General features: G+C 34.0%; 2 protein-coding genes across 2 annotated transcripts in view; both read right to left on the bottom strand.

Annotated features, from left to right (window-relative positions):
* The window catches only part of rpl31 (ribosomal protein L31), a 55,315-nt gene that overhangs the window by 12,724 nt on the left and 24,647 nt on the right, over nucleotides 1-17,944 (bottom strand). The window lies entirely within an intron of this gene.
* Nucleotides 490-17,944, bottom strand: part of lcp1 (lymphocyte cytosolic protein 1 (L-plastin)) — a 19,029-nt gene continuing 1,574 nt past the window's right edge. Inside the window, exons 2-16 of the mRNA XM_051100501.1 lie at nucleotides 15,997-16,086; nucleotides 15,287-15,450; nucleotides 14,530-14,653; nucleotides 13,158-13,290; nucleotides 12,994-13,075; nucleotides 12,734-12,899; nucleotides 9,401-9,543; nucleotides 9,072-9,167; nucleotides 8,793-8,988; nucleotides 8,537-8,615; nucleotides 7,204-7,318; nucleotides 6,490-6,623; nucleotides 6,254-6,374; nucleotides 6,049-6,173; nucleotides 490-1,030 (exon numbers count right to left, since the gene is read on the bottom strand). Coding sequence (XP_050956458.1) covers nucleotides 898-1,030; nucleotides 6,049-6,173; nucleotides 6,254-6,374; nucleotides 6,490-6,623; nucleotides 7,204-7,318; nucleotides 8,537-8,615; nucleotides 8,793-8,988; nucleotides 9,072-9,167; nucleotides 9,401-9,543; nucleotides 12,734-12,899; nucleotides 12,994-13,075; nucleotides 13,158-13,290; nucleotides 14,530-14,653; nucleotides 15,287-15,450; nucleotides 15,997-16,063 — 1,878 coding nt within the window. The 5' untranslated portion in view covers nucleotides 16,064-16,086 and the 3' untranslated portion in view covers nucleotides 490-897. The remainder of the gene's footprint in view (nucleotides 1,031-6,048; nucleotides 6,174-6,253; nucleotides 6,375-6,489; nucleotides 6,624-7,203; nucleotides 7,319-8,536; nucleotides 8,616-8,792; nucleotides 8,989-9,071; nucleotides 9,168-9,400; nucleotides 9,544-12,733; nucleotides 12,900-12,993; nucleotides 13,076-13,157; nucleotides 13,291-14,529; nucleotides 14,654-15,286; nucleotides 15,451-15,996; nucleotides 16,087-17,944) is intronic.

Here is a 17,944-nt window from a genome sequence, read left to right as displayed (position 1 = left end):
ATAATAACACTTCCTCCAGTGAAAAAGTTCACTCACATCAGAATCCAGCCACATACTTGTTTAGAGTCGTTTTGGCTTGTAAACGGTGCTTGACCTGTGCAGATTTCTCTCCTGATTCAGACCAGACCACTTTTTCACTGGAGGAAGTGTTATTATGGATTATGGACTCAATGTATTTGAGTTAAGAAAAAATTTTAATGTTGGATTTGTTTCAGCTTTTGTCTTCTCAAGATGTGAACTGATGGACTGGAGTGGTGTGGATTATTGTGATGTTTTTATCATCACATATCATGTTATTCTGACGGCACCCATTCACTGCAGAGGATCCACTGGTAATTACAGATTATTAAAATCAAAAGTTGTATCTGTTGATTTTATTTAATGAACCTAAGTTAACATGAACAAACAATGAAACAGTTGTTAGTTGTTAGTTGTTGCATGAACTAATAGTATGTTAGTATTATGAATAGTATGAAAGAAACACTCAAGTTAAAAAATGTTTTTTATTTGCACATTCATTTCCAGTGACATTTAAACATGTACATCATATTCAGAGACGTGTGTGTGTGTGTGTGTGTATACACTGAAGTACCTGAATGTTAGAAAACATAAAACCTGACTTTGCATTCCAAATACGCACACAGTGCTCAAAGACACATAAAGACATGACCTTTGACCTTTGCTGTACACTTGTTAAGAGCAATTATCTAGAGGTTAATGAAGATAGAATAGATAGAATTCTTTGATTATTCTTTGGGTGTCTAGAACTGTTTATTCATATTCTCCATAGAGGTTTCCATAATTTGTTTAATATCTGCATGACGTTGGGAACCCAAAACTGAGAAATGGCTATAAAAGACAAAAGGAATATAAAAGCAGACGTGTAATCCTGCGCTTCTAGATTCTTCTCATTCCTCGAGCCATGAGGCAGGCGAACACCGTCATCACCATCTTGGGCTTCACCTCCACCAGATCCTCAGGCAGCGCGTACACCCGCGCTCCGATCTTCCTCGCCATAGAGATCGCGTACCTGAACAACACACATCGGTGAGTTTGACGTGCTGCTTGTGCAGATCTGGGTTCAGCAGAAGTTCAGTTCTGACTTTTTCTTCGCAATTCTGGCTTTTCTTGTAATTCTGACATTTGTCTCACAGTTCTGAGTTTGTATCGTGCGATTTTTGACTTGTAACGCGGATTTTCTTGGAATTCTGAGTTTAAATCTTGTAATTCAGACTTTCTTGTAATTCTGAGTTTATATCTAGTAATTCTGACTTTTTTCTTACAGTTCTGAACTTGTATCTTGAAATTCTGACTTGTTATTCTGACTTTTTTCTCACAATTCAGTTTATATCTAGTAATTCAGACTTCCTTAGAATTCTGAGTTTATATCTAGTAACTCTGACTTTCTTATAATTCTGAGTTTCTCTCTCATAATTCAGACTTTCTTGTAATTCTGAGTTTAAATCTCATAATTCCGACTTTCTTGTAATTCTGAGTTTATCTCTCATAATTCCGACTTTCTTGTAATTCTGAGTTTAAATCTCATAATTCAGACTTTCTTGTAATTCTGAGTTTAAATCTCATAATTCAGACTTTCTTGTAATTCTGAGTTTATATCTAGTAACTCTGACTTTCTTGTAATTCTGAGTTTATATCTAGTAACTCTGACTTTCTTGTAATTCTGAGTTTAAATCTCATAATTCAGACTTTCTTGTAATTCGGAGTTTAAATCTCATAATTCAGACTTTCTTGTAATTCTGAGTTTAAATCTCATAATTCAGACTTTCTTGTAATTCTGAGTTTATATCTAGTAACTCTGACTTTCTTGTAATTCTGAGTTTAAATCTCATAATTCAGACTTTCTTGTAATTCTGAGTTTAAATCTCATAATTCCGACTTTCTTGTAATTCTGAGTTTATATCTAGTAACTGACTTTCTTGTAATTCTGAGTTTATCTCTCATAATTCCGACTTTCTTGTAATTCTGAGTTTAAATCTCATAATTCAGACTTTCTTGTAATTCTGAGTTTAAATCTCATAATTCAGACTTTCTTGTAATTCTGAGTTTATATCTAGTAACTCTGACTTTCTTGTAATTCTGAGTTTAAATCTCATAATTCAGACTTTCTTGTAATTCTGAGTTTCTATCTAGTAACTCTGACTTTCTTGTAATTCTGAGTTTAAATCTCATAATTCCGACTTTCTTGTAATTCTGAGTTTATATCTAGTAACTGACTTTCTTGTAATTCTGAGTTTATCTCTCATAATTCAGACTTTCTTGTAATTCTGAGTTTAAATCTCATAATTCCGACTTTCTTGTAATTCTGAGTTTAAATCTCATAACTCTGACTTTCTTGTAATTCTGAGTTTAAATCTCATAATTCAGACTTTCTTGTAATTCTGAGTTTAAATCTCATAATTCAGACTTTCTTGTAATTCTGAGTTTATATCTAGTAACTCTGACTTTCTTGTAATTCTGAGTTTAAATCTCATAATTCAGACTTTCTTGTAATTCTGAGTTTCTATCTAGTAACTCTGACTTTCTTGTAATTCTGAGTTTAAATCTCATAATTCCGACTTTCTTGTAATTCTGAGTTTATATCTAGTAACTCTGACTTTCTTGTAATTCTGAGTTTAAATCTCATAATTCAGACTTTCTTGTAATTCTGAGTTTATCTCTCATAATTCAGACTTTCTTGTAATTCTGAGTTTAAATCTCATAATTCAGACTTTCTTGTAATTCTGAGTTTATATCTAGTAACTCTGACTTTCTTGTAATTCTGAGTTTATATCTAGTAACTCTGACTTTCTTGTAATTCTGAGTTTCTATCTAGTAACTCTGACTTTCTTGTAATTCTGAGTTTAAATCTCATAATTCCGACTTTCTTGTAATTCTGAGTTTATATCTAGTAACTCTGACTTTCTTGTAATTCTGAGTTTAAATCTCATAATTCAGACTTTCTTGTAATTCTGAGTTTCTATCTAGTAACTCTGACTTTCTTGTAATTCTGAGTTTAAATCTCATAATTCAGACTTTCTTGTAATTCTGAGTTTCTATCTAGTAACTCTGACTTTCTTGTAATTCTGAGTTTAAATCTCATAATTCCGACTTTCTTGTAATTCTGAGTTTATATCTAGTAACTGACTTTCTTGTAATTCTGAGTTTATCTCTCATAATTCAGACTTTCTTGTAATTCTGAGTTTAAATCTCATAATTCCGACTTTCTTGTAATTCTGAGTTTAAATCTCATAACTCTGACTTTCTTGTAATTCTGAGTTTAAATCTCATAATTCAGACTTTCTTGTAATTCTGAGTTTAAATCTCATAATTCAGACTTTCTTGTAATTCTGAGTTTATATCTAGTAACTCTGACTTTCTTGTAATTCTGAGTTTAAATCTCATAATTCAGACTTTCTTGTAATTCTGAGTTTCTATCTAGTAACTCTGACTTTCTTGTAATTCTGAGTTTAAATCTCATAATTCCGACTTTCTTGTAATTCTGAGTTTATATCTAGTAACTCTGACTTTCTTGTAATTCTGAGTTTAAATCTCATAATTCAGACTTTCTTGTAATTCTGAGTTTAAATCTCATAATTCAGACTTTCTTGTAATTCTGAGTTTAAATCTCATAATTCAGACTTTCTTGTAATTCTGAGTTTATATCTAGTAACTCTGACTTTCTTGTAATTCTGAGTTTATATCTAGTAACTCTGACTTTCTTGTAATTCTGAGTTTCTATCTAGTAACTGACTTTCTTGTAATTCTGAGTTTAAATCTCATAATTCCGACTTTCTTGTAATTCTGAGTTTATATCTAGTAACTCTGACTTTCTTGTAATTCTGAGTTTAAATCTCATAATTCAGACTTTCTTGTAATTCTGAGTTTCTATCTAGTAACTCTGACTTTCTTGTAATTCTGAGTTTAAATCTCATAATTCCGACTTTCTTGTAATTCTGAGTTTATATCTAGTAACTCTGACTTTCTTGTAATTCTGAGTTTAAATCTCATAATTCAGACTTTCTTGTAATTCTGAGTTTAAATCTCATAATTCAGACTTTCTTGTAATTCTGAGTTTATATCTAGTAACTCTGACTTTCTTGTAATTCTGAGTTTATATCTAGTAACTCTGACTTTCTTGTAATTCTGAGTTTAAATCTCATAATTCAGACTTTCTTGTAATTCGGAGTTTAAATCTCATAATTCAGACTTTCTTGTAATTCTGAGTTTAAATCTCATAATTCAGACTTTCTTGTAATTCTGAGTTTATATCTAGTAACTCTGACTTTCTTGTAATTCTGAGTTTAAATCTCATAATTCAGACTTTCTTGTAATTCTGAGTTTAAATCTCATAATTCCGACTTTCTTGTAATTCTGAGTTTAAATCTCATAATTCCGACTTTCTTGTAATTCTGAGTTTATATCTAGTAACTCTGACTTTCTTGTAATTCTGAGTTTAAATCTCATAATTCCGACTTTCTTGTAATTCTGAGTTTATATCTAGTAACTGACTTTCTTGTAATTCTGAGTTTATCTCTCATAATTCAGACTTTCTTGTAATTCTGAGTTTAAATCTCATAATTCCGACTTTCTTGTAATTCTGAGTTTAAATCTCATAACTCTGACTTTCTTGTAATTCTGAGTTTAAATCTCATAATTCAGACTTTCTTGTAATTCTGAGTTTAAATCTCATAATTCAGACTTTCTTGTAATTCTGAGTTTATATCTAGTAACTCTGACTTTCTTGTAATTCTGAGTTTAAATCTCATAATTCAGACTTTCTTGTAATTCTGAGTTTCTATCTAGTAACTCTGACTTTCTTGTAATTCTGAGTTTAAATCTCATAATTCCGACTTTCTTGTAATTCTGAGTTTATATCTAGTAACTCTGACTTTCTTGTAATTCTGAGTTTAAATCTCATAATTCAGACTTTCTTGTAATTCTGAGTTTAAATCTCATAATTCAGACTTTCTTGTAATTCTGAGTTTAAATCTCATAATTCAGACTTTCTTGTAATTCTGAGTTTATATCTAGTAACTCTGACTTTCTTGTAATTCTGAGTTTATATCTAGTAACTCTGACTTTCTTGTAATTCTGAGTTTCTATCTAGTAACTGACTTTCTTGTAATTCTGAGTTTAAATCTCATAATTCCGACTTTCTTGTAATTCTGAGTTTATATCTAGTAACTCTGACTTTCTTGTAATTCTGAGTTTAAATCTCATAATTCAGACTTTCTTGTAATTCTGAGTTTCTATCTAGTAACTCTGACTTTCTTGTAATTCTGAGTTTAAATCTCATAATTCCGACTTTCTTGTAATTCTGAGTTTATATCTAGTAACTCTGACTTTCTTGTAATTCTGAGTTTAAATCTCATAATTCAGACTTTCTTGTAATTCTGAGTTTAAATCTCATAATTCAGACTTTCTTGTAATTCTGAGTTTATATCTAGTAACTCTGACTTTCTTGTAATTCTGAGTTTATATCTAGTAACTCTGACTTTCTTGTAATTCTGAGTTTAAATCTCATAATTCAGACTTTCTTGTAATTCTGAGTTTAAATCTCATAATTCAGACTTTCTTGTAATTCTGAGTTTAAATCTCATAATTCAGACTTTCTTGTAATTCTGAGTTTATATCTAGTAACTCTGACTTTCTTGTAATTCTGAGTTTAAATCTCATAATTCAGACTTTCTTGTAATTCTGAGTTTAAATCTCATAATTCCGACTTTCTTGTAATTCTGAGTTTAAATCTCATAATTCCGACTTTCTTGTAATTCTGAGTTTATATCTAGTAACTCTGACTTTCTTGTAATTCTGAGTTTAAATCTCATAATTCAGACTTTTCTTGTAATTCTGAGTTTAAATCTCGTAATTCTGACTTTCTTGGAATTCTGAGTTCATATCTAGTAATTCAGACTTTAAGAAAATGATAGACCCTTAAGAGACATAATTTTCTGCGTGTGATGTGACACAGCGCTGAACTCGTCCTGAACCCAGAACATCTGTTTAATGTTCATTAATATGCTAATGAGGAGTGTGACTGTGACGTACTTGGCGTTATTGAGTTTCTCTTCGTCTGTCAGGTCTTCTGTCTTGAGAAGGTCGTAGCGGATGGAGCCGGGCTGGATGGCGTCAATCAGGTCCAGGACCGGCATGCTGGTGCTAATGGATCCGTCCTGCACAATCATAACACAAGCGGTCAGTGGTGATGCAGACGGAACAACGCGTTTCCTCACGCAGAGCGAGAGCTGCTTACTTTAAAGCCGCTGATGGTGCCTTTGCCGGCCTGTGTGAGCGCGTCGTTCACCCAGGTCACGATGGTGTCGTCGGTCACCTTCTGCCCGTCGCCCAGATCCTCCAGGATGTTCAGCGTGTACCTGCAGACAGAAGATGATGAGACCTTCAGCAGGCGTGTGGATCTCGAGCGTATGATCACGTGTGACTGTGTTTGTGTGGATCTGAAGCGTATGATGACGTGTTTGCGTGTCTGACCTCCTCATGAGCTGCCAGAGCAGAGCGAGCGTCAGCGTCCGGTTGCCTTCGTTCAGATCCTGACCAGCGATTCCAACCAGAGAGAACTTGGCCTCCTTCTTTCCCAACTCCACAGCGTAATTACAGTTCTCCAGCTGAAATTCACAACAAAATAGAATGTGCTTTAGTAATGTTTTATTTATTTATTTAATTGTTTCAAAATATTACTTTTTAGATTCATTTATTTTTATTTCATTTTTTAGATTTAGTTCATTTTTATTTATTTGCATTTAGTAATTTTAGTGCTTAAGCTAAAGGAAATTACTATTATAGTTTTATTAATATTTTGATTTAATGATTTTACAAAATAATTTATTTTCTGTGCTGTATATCAGTATAATTATAGCATTATGTATAAACACATAAATGCATTAGATAAATAGCGAGCGTAAATAAATTAGAAATGTTAAAATGGTTTTTAAGAAGTGAAATAAAAAGAGTAATTATTTAAAAATTGAATTATTTTCAATTATAAATAAAATGAATATTTTAAACAATTGTATGCATAAAATATTTTATAATTATAATTATATATGTATGAAATATACTTTTTTCTCCTTAAATGTCTTACGTATTGTAATAACACAGTAGGAGCATCCCAGGTGACCATGAAGGCAGAAGTTCACTATTGATGGGGTGTTTCAGCGATGACCTGCTGTTATAATGCATTTGTACCTTTTTCATGTTGCTGCCCAGTTTAGTATATGGTGGTTTGTTGACTTTGTCCCAGTCCACAGGAACCTTGATCTTTTCATAGAGCTGGAAGATCACCAGAGCATCAGCCAGATCCCTGGAAGAACAGAGAACACAGTGAGAACAAGCACTGCAGCAGCGCCACCTGTTGGACACACCCTCTCAGTGATGACAGGGAACGTTCTGCCAAGGTTCTCTCAAAGTTATAAACAAGCGTTCTTCAAGTAAACCTTAATAAATGTTTGTTCAGTTAATTTGTCTTTAATAAGGTTCTCAACATGTTAACGCAACAACATTATTCATTCAAGGTTCATGTTTTTCTGAAACATTTTAGTTGGACTTTCTTCTAACTCATTTTAAACTTCAAAAACATTACAAGTATCTGATGGTTCAGAGAACATTCAAATGTATCATTTCCACAATGTTGCAAAATGTTACAACAGAGTTTTCTCTAATGTTCATATAACCAAGAGAAACATTCAGAACAAGGGAAATAACATTTTTGTTGTGTTGTCAATGTATAATGTGAAGGTCATAATTACAGAAGCTGTAAATATACTGAAGAAATAACAAGAATTAGTGATGCACCGAAATTATTATTATTTATTTATTTATTTTTTTGCCAAAACATGAAAAAAATAAAATTAAAAGCTTGTTTAATAATCAACCCTCAAAGAGTTTTAAATTGCACATGAGACAGTTTTGATCATTTAAATAATATAATTATATGTTTCTACCAGGGCTGTCAAACGATTAGTTGTGATTAATCGCATACAAAATAAAAGTTTGAGTTAATATATGTGTGTGCACTGTGTGTAATTATGTATATATAAATACGTAAAGAGAAATGTGTTATTTATATATTATATAAAAATTATAATATATACATATACTTGTAAATAATTTCTTAAATATATACATGAGTGTGTTTGTATTTATATATATATATAATAATTACACACAGTGCACACACATATATTATGCAAACTTATTGCTGGTATAAACTTTTACTTTGTATGCGATTAATCGCGATCAGTCGTTTGACAGCCCTAGTTTCTTCTCCAATTCAGTTGAAATGTTGATTGTAATAAAAACTAATTTTCATGACCGATTTGCACTAATAAAACGTCTCCAAAACGGTTTCAGCCCAAACTGAAAATTCATTTTTAACTGAGTATTTTTGGTTGCTCATTTGGTGCATTGTTTATTTTGTAGTCTGCAGTGCTTTAATATCCACAGATGTGCTTTATTGACTGTTATTCGTTGATATGTTGTGTGTGTCGTGTGCAGCGCTGATGGTGTTCGTGACACTCACACGTAGAGATGATTGACGCGTGGATTGACGCCCAGCGAGTTCATCCAGTTCCTGAAGGTTCGCTCCTCTCTGGTCTCTCCTGAAAGAAACACAGACATCAGAAGATGATCAGATCTGCAGCTTCAGATCAGTTTAACATGATCTCTGTAAATATTGATTCTTCAAAATCTCTTCTTTTGTGTCCAGCAGAAGTGACATGAGGGGCAGAAAATGATGAAATGATGCCAGAATGATCTCCCGGTTCAGACGGACTCACCCTCAATAGAGCTCCAGTCGATGTCCTGGTTCTCGGGTTTCTTCAGAGCCGGGTACTTGTTGAAGAGATTGGCCACGTAGGCCAAGTTGAGTTTGGGGTTTCCGCGCACCACGTCTGTGGCCGTGACGAACTGTCTGCAGCCGAGCCGGTCGGCCTGTTCCAGCATACACTCAGCTCTCTTCAGGTCATCCTTCTCCTGTTACGGTGGGATTTTAACATGTTTTCAGTGCTGTGTGAACGTGTGCACATGAGTGATGTGTTGATGAACTGTTTCCTCACCCGTATTCCAGACATGTCGATCGGGATGGGCGGGATTCCGTCCTCATCTCCTTTGGGTGCCACCTGGTTCAGGATGTTGTAATAGGCCTTGGAGTCCTTCACACGACACATAAAGGTGAGGTTATGAGCGCTCTGTCTCCAGCACTGTGTGCTTCAACATATTTACATCCGGAGAGCATTTACACTGATTTACACAATCACTGTGAGAAACTGGATGATAAACTAGTGAGCACTGGCAGTAGGGTGTTGCTCTGCAGTTGCAGTCGCTATTGCGGTCTTGGATGACCAAGTAGTAGATAGATAGAAGGATAGTTAGACAGCGTCATTACCTTGATGTCGGAGCTGAAGTTGTTGATTTTGGGGCAGCCGGCCTCCTCCAGGTGATAGTTGGCCCAGCGCAGCAGCAGCTCCTCAGGAGACAGCTTGACCAGATCCTCCAGACTCTCCCCATCCCTGAGCAGAGCGATCAGAGCTACACACACACACACACACACACACACACACTCATGATCATGTGACTCTCATAATGTCATTCATTGGAGAAACACGTGTCATGTGTCTTAAACAGTTGATTGATAGTTATAATAAAACAGTACGCAGTGAAAGACTTAGTATTTCTCAAGTATGATTAGAAATAACAATAACCCGAGAATTCTTTTTCGCACAATTAATCAGCTTTTACATTTTTCCCCCGCATCAAATGGACCTGTCAATGCATCTTTGTCTATATGTGAAGAATTTGCTACATTTTTTAATGAAAAAATGACTGATATTCGATCTAGTATATCCAAGACATTAGGTCCAATTCAGGATCCTGCACTTTTTAGCCCTCAATACACGATGAACTCTTTTAATAAAATAAACAAAGTTGAGTTACATAAAATATTAAGTTGTTTAGGTAATGCCACATGTGTTCTTGATCCTATTCCCACTTATTTCTTTAAAGAAGTTATTGAAAATATATTTTTAATGGTTCTCGATATTGTAAATCTCTCATTAGCAACAGGCGTTTTCCCTGAAACATTTAAAACAGCAGTTATTAAACCACAACTTAAGAAGCACAACTTGGATAGTTCAGTTCTTAGTAACTATAGACCCATCTCCAATATACCTTTCATGAGCAAAATTTTAGAAAAAGCAGTTTTTAGACAGATAAATGATTTCCTTATGGGAAACAATATTTATGAAAAGTTTCAGTCGGGTTTTAGACAAGGGCACAGTACTGAAACTGCTTTAGTGAAAGTTGTAAATGATCTGAGAATCTCTATGGATATAAATAATATTTCTGTACTTGTCCTCCTTGATTTAAGTGCTGCGTTTGACACAGTTGACCATGATATACTTTTAAATCGTCTTAAGGAATATACTGGTTTAACTGGGACTGTTTTAAATTGGTTTAAGACATATTTAAAGGGTAGGAAGTACTTTATTAGCTTAGGGGACCATGTATCAGGAGTACATGATATTCATTTTGGTGTACCACAAGGTTCTGTACTTGGCCCTCTGTTGTTCTCTTTATATATGTTGCCATTGGGTAAAATTATTGCAGAGCACGGAGTCAGCTTCCATAGCTATGCTGATGATACCCAGTTATGTGTATATATATCTGTAGGGCCAGAGGATCCCGGTGCGGTAAATAAACTGGTGAATTGTCTAGCGGGTATTGTTAGCTGGATGAATAGACATTTTTTGAAATTGAATGAAGACAAGAGTGAAATTCTCCTTGTTGGTAATGAACTGCAGAGAAAAAAGGTTCTTAATAGTCTGGGAAATCTGGCACTACAGACTAAAACTGAGGTTAAAAATCTAGGAGTTATTCTTGATTCTGAGCTTACATTTAAGGCACACATTGACAATGTTGTGAAAACTGCCTTTTTCCACCTCAGAAATATAGCTCGTGTAAGACCATTTCTTAATTTTGAAGATGCTAAGAAGCTGACTCATGCATTTATCTTTTCACATTTAGATTACTGTAATGCACTCCTCATAGGACTGCCTAAAAAAACTATTGAAAGACTACAGCTTGTTCAAAACGCAGCTGCAAGAGTTGTTACTCATGCTAGAAAATTTGCACATATAACGCCTATTTTTGCAGACCTACACTGGTTACCAGTTTCTTTTAGAATTGATTATAAAATACTCTTATTAGTTTTTAAAGCTTTAAATGGACAAGCACCTTTATATATTTCAGAGTGTCTAACCGTTTATATTCCAAATAGATCCTTAAGATCATCAGGTTCCACCTTGCTAAATATCCCAATGGCAAAATATAAGAAATATGGACAAGCAGCCTTTTGTTTTTATGCTCCTAAGACTTGGAACAAGCTGCCCATAAATATTCGTCAGGCCTCCTCCCTTAAAAGCAGCTAAAGACACACTTTTATACTCTGGCTTTTAGTTAGGGTGGTGCTGATTTTGTGTCAGATAGATTTGTAGGGTATCTCCAGGCTGACATGGTGTATCTAGTGGTTGGCTGATTTGTCATTGCTAGACCTTTTTATCATTTTTATTATTTTTTATTTCTTTTGATTTTAAATTGCTGTCATTTGTTAAATTTGTATTATTTTTGTACTTATTGCTGTTTTTTTTTTTTTTTTTTTTTTTTATTGTTCTTTTTTATTGTTTGTTTGCTCTCTGTAAAGCACTTTGAGCTACATACAAATGTATGAAAAGTGCTATATAAATAAAGTTTATTATTATTATTATTATTATTATTATTATTTACTCTAAAGAAAGATGCACTCAGAAAGTTTCCTAATGTTAGTATCTGGTTCCTGTTTAGTTCTTGTTTTAACCGAATAATAATGTTCTGTTTTATTTCTTACAACCATGATATAATGTTCCCAGAACATTGCAGGGAGGTTTTTTAGACAACCATAACACAGAATGTTCCCTAATGGTTATTTTTGGAGTAATGTTCTGCAAACCAACAAAGAACATTGTGCACGTGTTATGTGTGTGAGTGTGAGTCAGTGTAAGTGAGTGTGACTGTGTGTGTGAGTGTGTGTGTGTGTGAGTGAGTCAGTGTGAGTGTGTGTGTGTGTGTGTACCTGGTATTTTTCACGTTATGGGGACCAAATGTCCCTACAAGGATAGTAATACCAGTAAATTTTGACATTTGTGAGGTCCCCATGAGGAAACAGGCTTATAAATGATGCAAAATGAGTTTTTTTGAGAAAGTAAAAGTGTGCACAGTCTCCTGTGAGGGCTAGATTTAGGTGTAGGGCGATAGAAAATATGGTTTGTACAGTATAAAAACCATTACGCCTATGGAATGAACCCCTTAAACATGGAAACACAACATGTGTGTGAGCATGTGAGTGTATATGAATGAGTGAGTGTGAGTATGTATTAGTGTCAGTCAGTGTAAGTGTGTGTGCATGAGTGAATATGTGTGAGTGCATGTGAGTGTAAGTGTGTATGAATGAGTGAGAGTGTGTGCGTGAGTGAATGTACGCGTGTAAGTGAGTGTGAGTGAATATGTCTGAGTGTGTGTGTGTGTGTGCACATCAGTGTAAAGATGTCTGAGTGTGTGTGAGTGCAAGTATATAGGAGTATGAGTGTGTGTGTATGAATGAGTGTGAGTATTTGTGAGTGTAAATGTGTGTGCATGTGAGAGTGTGTGTGTGTGTGTGGGGGGGTGATTTTGTAGTGATTTGTACCTTCATTTCTACTGATTTCGATGTCAGCGAACAGGCCGATTTTGATGACCTGCCACAGGAGTCCCAGCACTAAATGCTGCCTGCCTTCTTTCAGGTCCTCTGCTCCGATGTTCACCACGTGGCAGCCGATAGCGGAAGCCGAGTTCAGCGCGAGGTTCAGATTCTCCTGCACATTTACGCATGAACAGCAGCATTAAAACCCAGTAAAACAGCAGAGTGTGAAACAATCCAGCGTGTCGGGAGCAGCGTTTGTGACGGACCTGGATGGTGAAGGGCGTGAGCTTCTTCTTGTTGATGGTTCTCTCATCAATAGTGTCTGCCACAGACAGGTTGATCATTTTACTGCAAACAGAGAGAAAACTCATAAGTCTGACCAGTGAAGTACCGTAGTATTGAATGTGAAGGTGTTTTTACGCTGCGGTACCAGAGCACGATGCCGTCGCCCACTGCGGTGAACAGATCGTTGGTGCTGGGATCCATGGGAAGAACATGCTGGCAGTCCGCATCCTTCTCCAGCGCTTTATTGACCCAGTTCACAAACGCCACTTTCTCCTCCTCTGAACACACGTCCAAGTGAACACAGTAAGTCATAAAAACATTGTGGGAAGATTGTTTGGAAATGTTTCTAAAACGTTGAAATGCCCAGTTATTGTCTTCATCATAAAGTTACAAAAACATTTAGCATTACATTCTACTAGTGACTTTGCTTTCACTCTAAATATAACATTATTTAAATGTTTTTTTTTCATGATTACAATGTTATTTAAAGGTTACAAAAACGTTCTTACAACATTCAAGTTCAAATAAGGTTGTTTTGAGAATGTTGATCTCAACGTTAGGAGAATGTACATCAAATAAAGTTAAGAACGTTACAAAAACATTACTTTAAGAATGTTTTGTCCTAGCATTTATACAACTAAAAATGTTAGTGAAAGTTGTGAGAGTGTTTCTTGTTGTCTGTTATACAGCATCACAATTATCAACAGTGTTGGGGAAAGTTACTTTTAAAAGTAATGCGTTACAATGTTGTGTTACTCCCTGAAAAAGTAACTAATTATGTTACTTTTTATGGACAGTAATGCATTAAGTTACTTTTGCGCTACTTTATATCTGGGCAAGGCTTGATTGTTAGTTTTTAATATAAAACAATTCTAATGTAAAAGCCCTTTTACACTAAAAGTGAAATGAATTCACCTCAGGCTGAAAGAAGAGTTCATTTATGCAGGAGATCACTCTTCAGATATATAAAAAAATGAAGCACAAATGTTAGTTTATCTAAAGTAATTTTTGCTTATTATGGTTGAATTGCATCATCGAAGGTCAGCAGCAAAGACACTGGTTAATAAAATGGGATTAAATACATAAAGGATATTTGTTTTATTTAACATATTTAATTATTGCAGGCTTGGGTCATATTCTAGTTTGCATTTCACTGTTTTTATTCATTTTGATGAATACTGAATCTGTTTTTGTGAGTGAGATGAATTAATGCATGTTCACATTTAGCCTAGAATACAGGAACATCATGTTTACTCCCAATTTCCTGACAGGAGACTTGTCAGTCAATAAATGGGGAAAAAATGAACTGGAAAAGGTAACTCTTAGAAAACTAACTTCTTAGAAATTCAAAAGTAATGCATTACTTTACTAGTTACTTGAAAAAACTAATATTTTTACGTAACTCGTGTTACTTGTAATGTGTTACCGCCAACACTGATTATCAGAGGAATATTTTGTGTAATGCTGTTTTGTTTTCTGACATTTGCGTGTGTTTTTCAGCAGAGTGTTCGTCTCACCGGAGTACGAGTGCTGCGTTCCGGACTGTTCTGAAGTTCCGGCCACTGAACAGATTCCCTCCTTCTTGTTGATGGCCTTACGGAAGGTCTTGGCCACTTCTGAGCTCTTCAGGTCATGAACCACCTGAGACACACAGAGACGGAGAATCTTCAGCACGACTGATGCGGTGTTTTATTATTACAGTTCACTAAAATTACAGCTCAAACTAAAAACCATTACAAAATAACCAACGGTTCTGTTTACTGAAAAAAAAATATTAACTTTAACTTAATTACCTTTTACTTCAGTAGTTTCCAAGGCAACATTTCTTAATTTAGTTTAACTCCATGCACTAAAATAACTCAAACTAAAACTGAAATAAAAATTTATAAAAACGAATACAAATGACAAAAAAACATGACAAAACGACTACAACTTTAATGAAAATTAAAATGACAGAAAATATAAAAATAAAAACTTATTCTAAATTTTTAATAACTATAACAGTATTTCAATTAAAATAACACTGCTCAGGATGACTTCAAATCATTTAAATTCATATATAATATTATTGTGAATATATTAGAGTAATCTAACCTTATTAAAATGCTAAAAACGAATCACAGTGACAAACTTCAATCATGTATTTCCATATTTTTTATTTCCATATTTTATCGAAGAATATACAGTTCTTTTTTTGGAATCATAAAATGAATTGCAGTTAGTTAACTGAGTTTATATGTGCATATATTATATGTTGTAGATGTTTGAGCTGACCTTGGCGAACTCGTCGAAGGTGATCTTCCCGTCCTGGTTGAGGTCCATGGTTCTGCTGAGCTCCTGGATGATCTCACGCACGCGGTATCCCGGCAGGGGCAGGTTCGCCTCCTTGAAGAGCTTGTTCAGCTCATCGGTGCTGATGTGACCGTTACCGTCCACGTCTGCGGGAAAAGGTCAAAGGTCAGTGCCGACGCATTAAATGACTCCTCTAATCAATCACTCAAAAGACTCAGTGTCTCACATGCAGATTTAGATAGTTTTGAATGATTAAATAATTTCTTTTAATAAACATAAACTATGCTTAAAACATCACTTGGCTGAATCAATCTATTTAACTCTTTAAATGAATCATTCAGACGTCTCAAATGCAGATTTATATTGGTTTGAGTCAATATTAGTTTAGTATATTTTTTAATAATATAATAAAAGAAAATTATACTTTGAGTTTTTTTACTTGAATTTTAGCTTTTATTTTCAGTATAATAAAAACTAATTTGATTAAAACAAAAGGGGAATTATTTTTGTCAGTACTTTTTGTTAAGAAACGTGGACAAGACACCAGTTTCGTTAACAGGAATCAGATATGAAAGCGTAATTCTTCCGTTGTTTAGTCATGAGTCATTTCAATCTGCTTCTTCGTTGCTTTTACTCTGAGATGAAGCTGAATCTGAATGAAATGTGTGCTGTGTGTTCGTCTCTTGACTCACCCACTTTACTGAAGGCCTCTCTCAGCTCCTCCAACTCCTCCGTTGGGATGTGTGATGTGCCTGCCATCTTATTCTGTCACGATAAATCACCTGTCAATGACAGAAACAGTGTCTGAGATCTTCATGGTGCTGATGGAGGAGCAGCACAATTTATTTTGTGCATTTTTGCAGCACATTCTGCCATCTGATCGACCTAAAAGTTTTCTACAACGATAATTTGTGCAGATGAGCACATCCAGAGAAATGCTTATGCAAGAGCCTCACACCGGAAAACACACACTGCTGCTGTTGTTAACAGCCTGTGGTTTGAGGAGGAGAAATTAAAACTGCAGCTCAACATCAGCATAGGATGTGCACGAGGATTATTAACTGCTATTATGACATACAGCAATGATGGTGAACATTACAGTATGTTTACAGCAGTTATAAAAATATAAGCAACCAGTGACTGAGACATCAGCAAATCCAGCTGACAGGAAACGTTCTCAGAATGTTATGAACAAACGCTCTTCTTCATTCGACGTTATCTCAAACTATTAACACACAGTTATTTATACGCTGTTCATTAAATGTTTCAGAAGTAGTAACTGTTTCAGTCAGAGAACATTCAAAAGTAACGTTTGTGAAACGATCGAATGGAACCTTCCTTAATGTTCACAAAAAATAACGAGTTTTAAAAACAATTGAAACAATGTTTAGATCATTTAGAGCACATTAAGAACTTTAAAAAACTTTTTTGTCACACTGAAAAAAATAACTTGTTGGATTTACTTTATACTTAAACTCATTTTAAGTCAATTTTACTGCGACTGCTCTGTACAATCTCCTTAGTGAATTTAACATAAGCAAATATTACATAATTATTTATAATTTCACCTAAGTTAAGTAAATTTAACCAAGAAAATAAGCAATTTTCACGCTGCGTAATTTTCACTCAGTCAAAGCTTGCTTGGCAATATTTTGATTTTACTTAATAGAGCACCTAATTAAACCACGCTTTTATTCATTTTCGAGCATGAATGTGTCCCACACAGCAAAAAAATATATATATTTTCAAATATTTTTCCAAATATATTTTCAAAATATACAAAGAATGGCTCAAAAATATATTTGTTAAATATATTTCAAAATATACAAAAAATGACCGAAAAATATATTTGCTAAAATATATATACGTAAATATATTTTCTACCGATATTTTTGCCCACATATAAATATATTTCTAAAAAAGCATTTAAAAAATATATTTGGATCTCTGTATATTTCAGTCCAAAAAAATGCATTTTCATGCTACAGAAAGACATTTAGAAATATATTTTGGTTGAAACTAAATATATTTACTATTTCAAAAATATATTTCATTGAGCTTCACTGTTTGCAACATATATTTAGCAAATATTTCAAATATATTTTGGCCACAGCTGAGTAGAAAATGAACTCCAGATATAACAAACCACAAGTTACTAAATCTAACAACAAAAACGATGATAAAACTGCAACTACGGCTTGAAAACAGGAAAAAAAAACAACCTTATGAATGAATTCATGCCCCAGTGTGTGATGGGAACACCAGTATCAGTAAAGTTAAGTAGGTTTTGCTTAATTTTATAATGTTTATATTTACACTTTAATTTTTACAAGCTTAAATTAAGTACCACTTTAGAATTTATTAATTATTGCCTGAACTAACTTTGTCATGTAGAATTTTTTTTTAAATTTTTTTTCTGTAGTAGTTTCACATGGCAGATTCATTTTTATGGGCGGGGTTTTGACTTCCTGCTTGTGAAGACGTTTGTGAGACCTCATGTTAACAAACACAGGAATATATCAGTGATCACAGAAGCGGTTTAAGCTCATCTTTTTAATCTTAGCCATGATTTGCGATTATGTTTTTGTTAGTTTAGATCTCCAGAACATCAGAAAACCTATGACACGATTTTTAATCAGA

The sequence above is a fragment of the Labeo rohita genome, unplaced genomic scaffold (genome assembly GCF_022985175.1).
Source record: "Labeo rohita strain BAU-BD-2019 unplaced genomic scaffold, IGBB_LRoh.1.0 scaffold_102, whole genome shotgun sequence".
Classification (NCBI taxonomy): Eukaryota; Metazoa; Chordata; class Actinopteri; order Cypriniformes; family Cyprinidae; genus Labeo; species Labeo rohita.
This window is presented reverse-complemented; position numbering and strand designations above follow the sequence as displayed.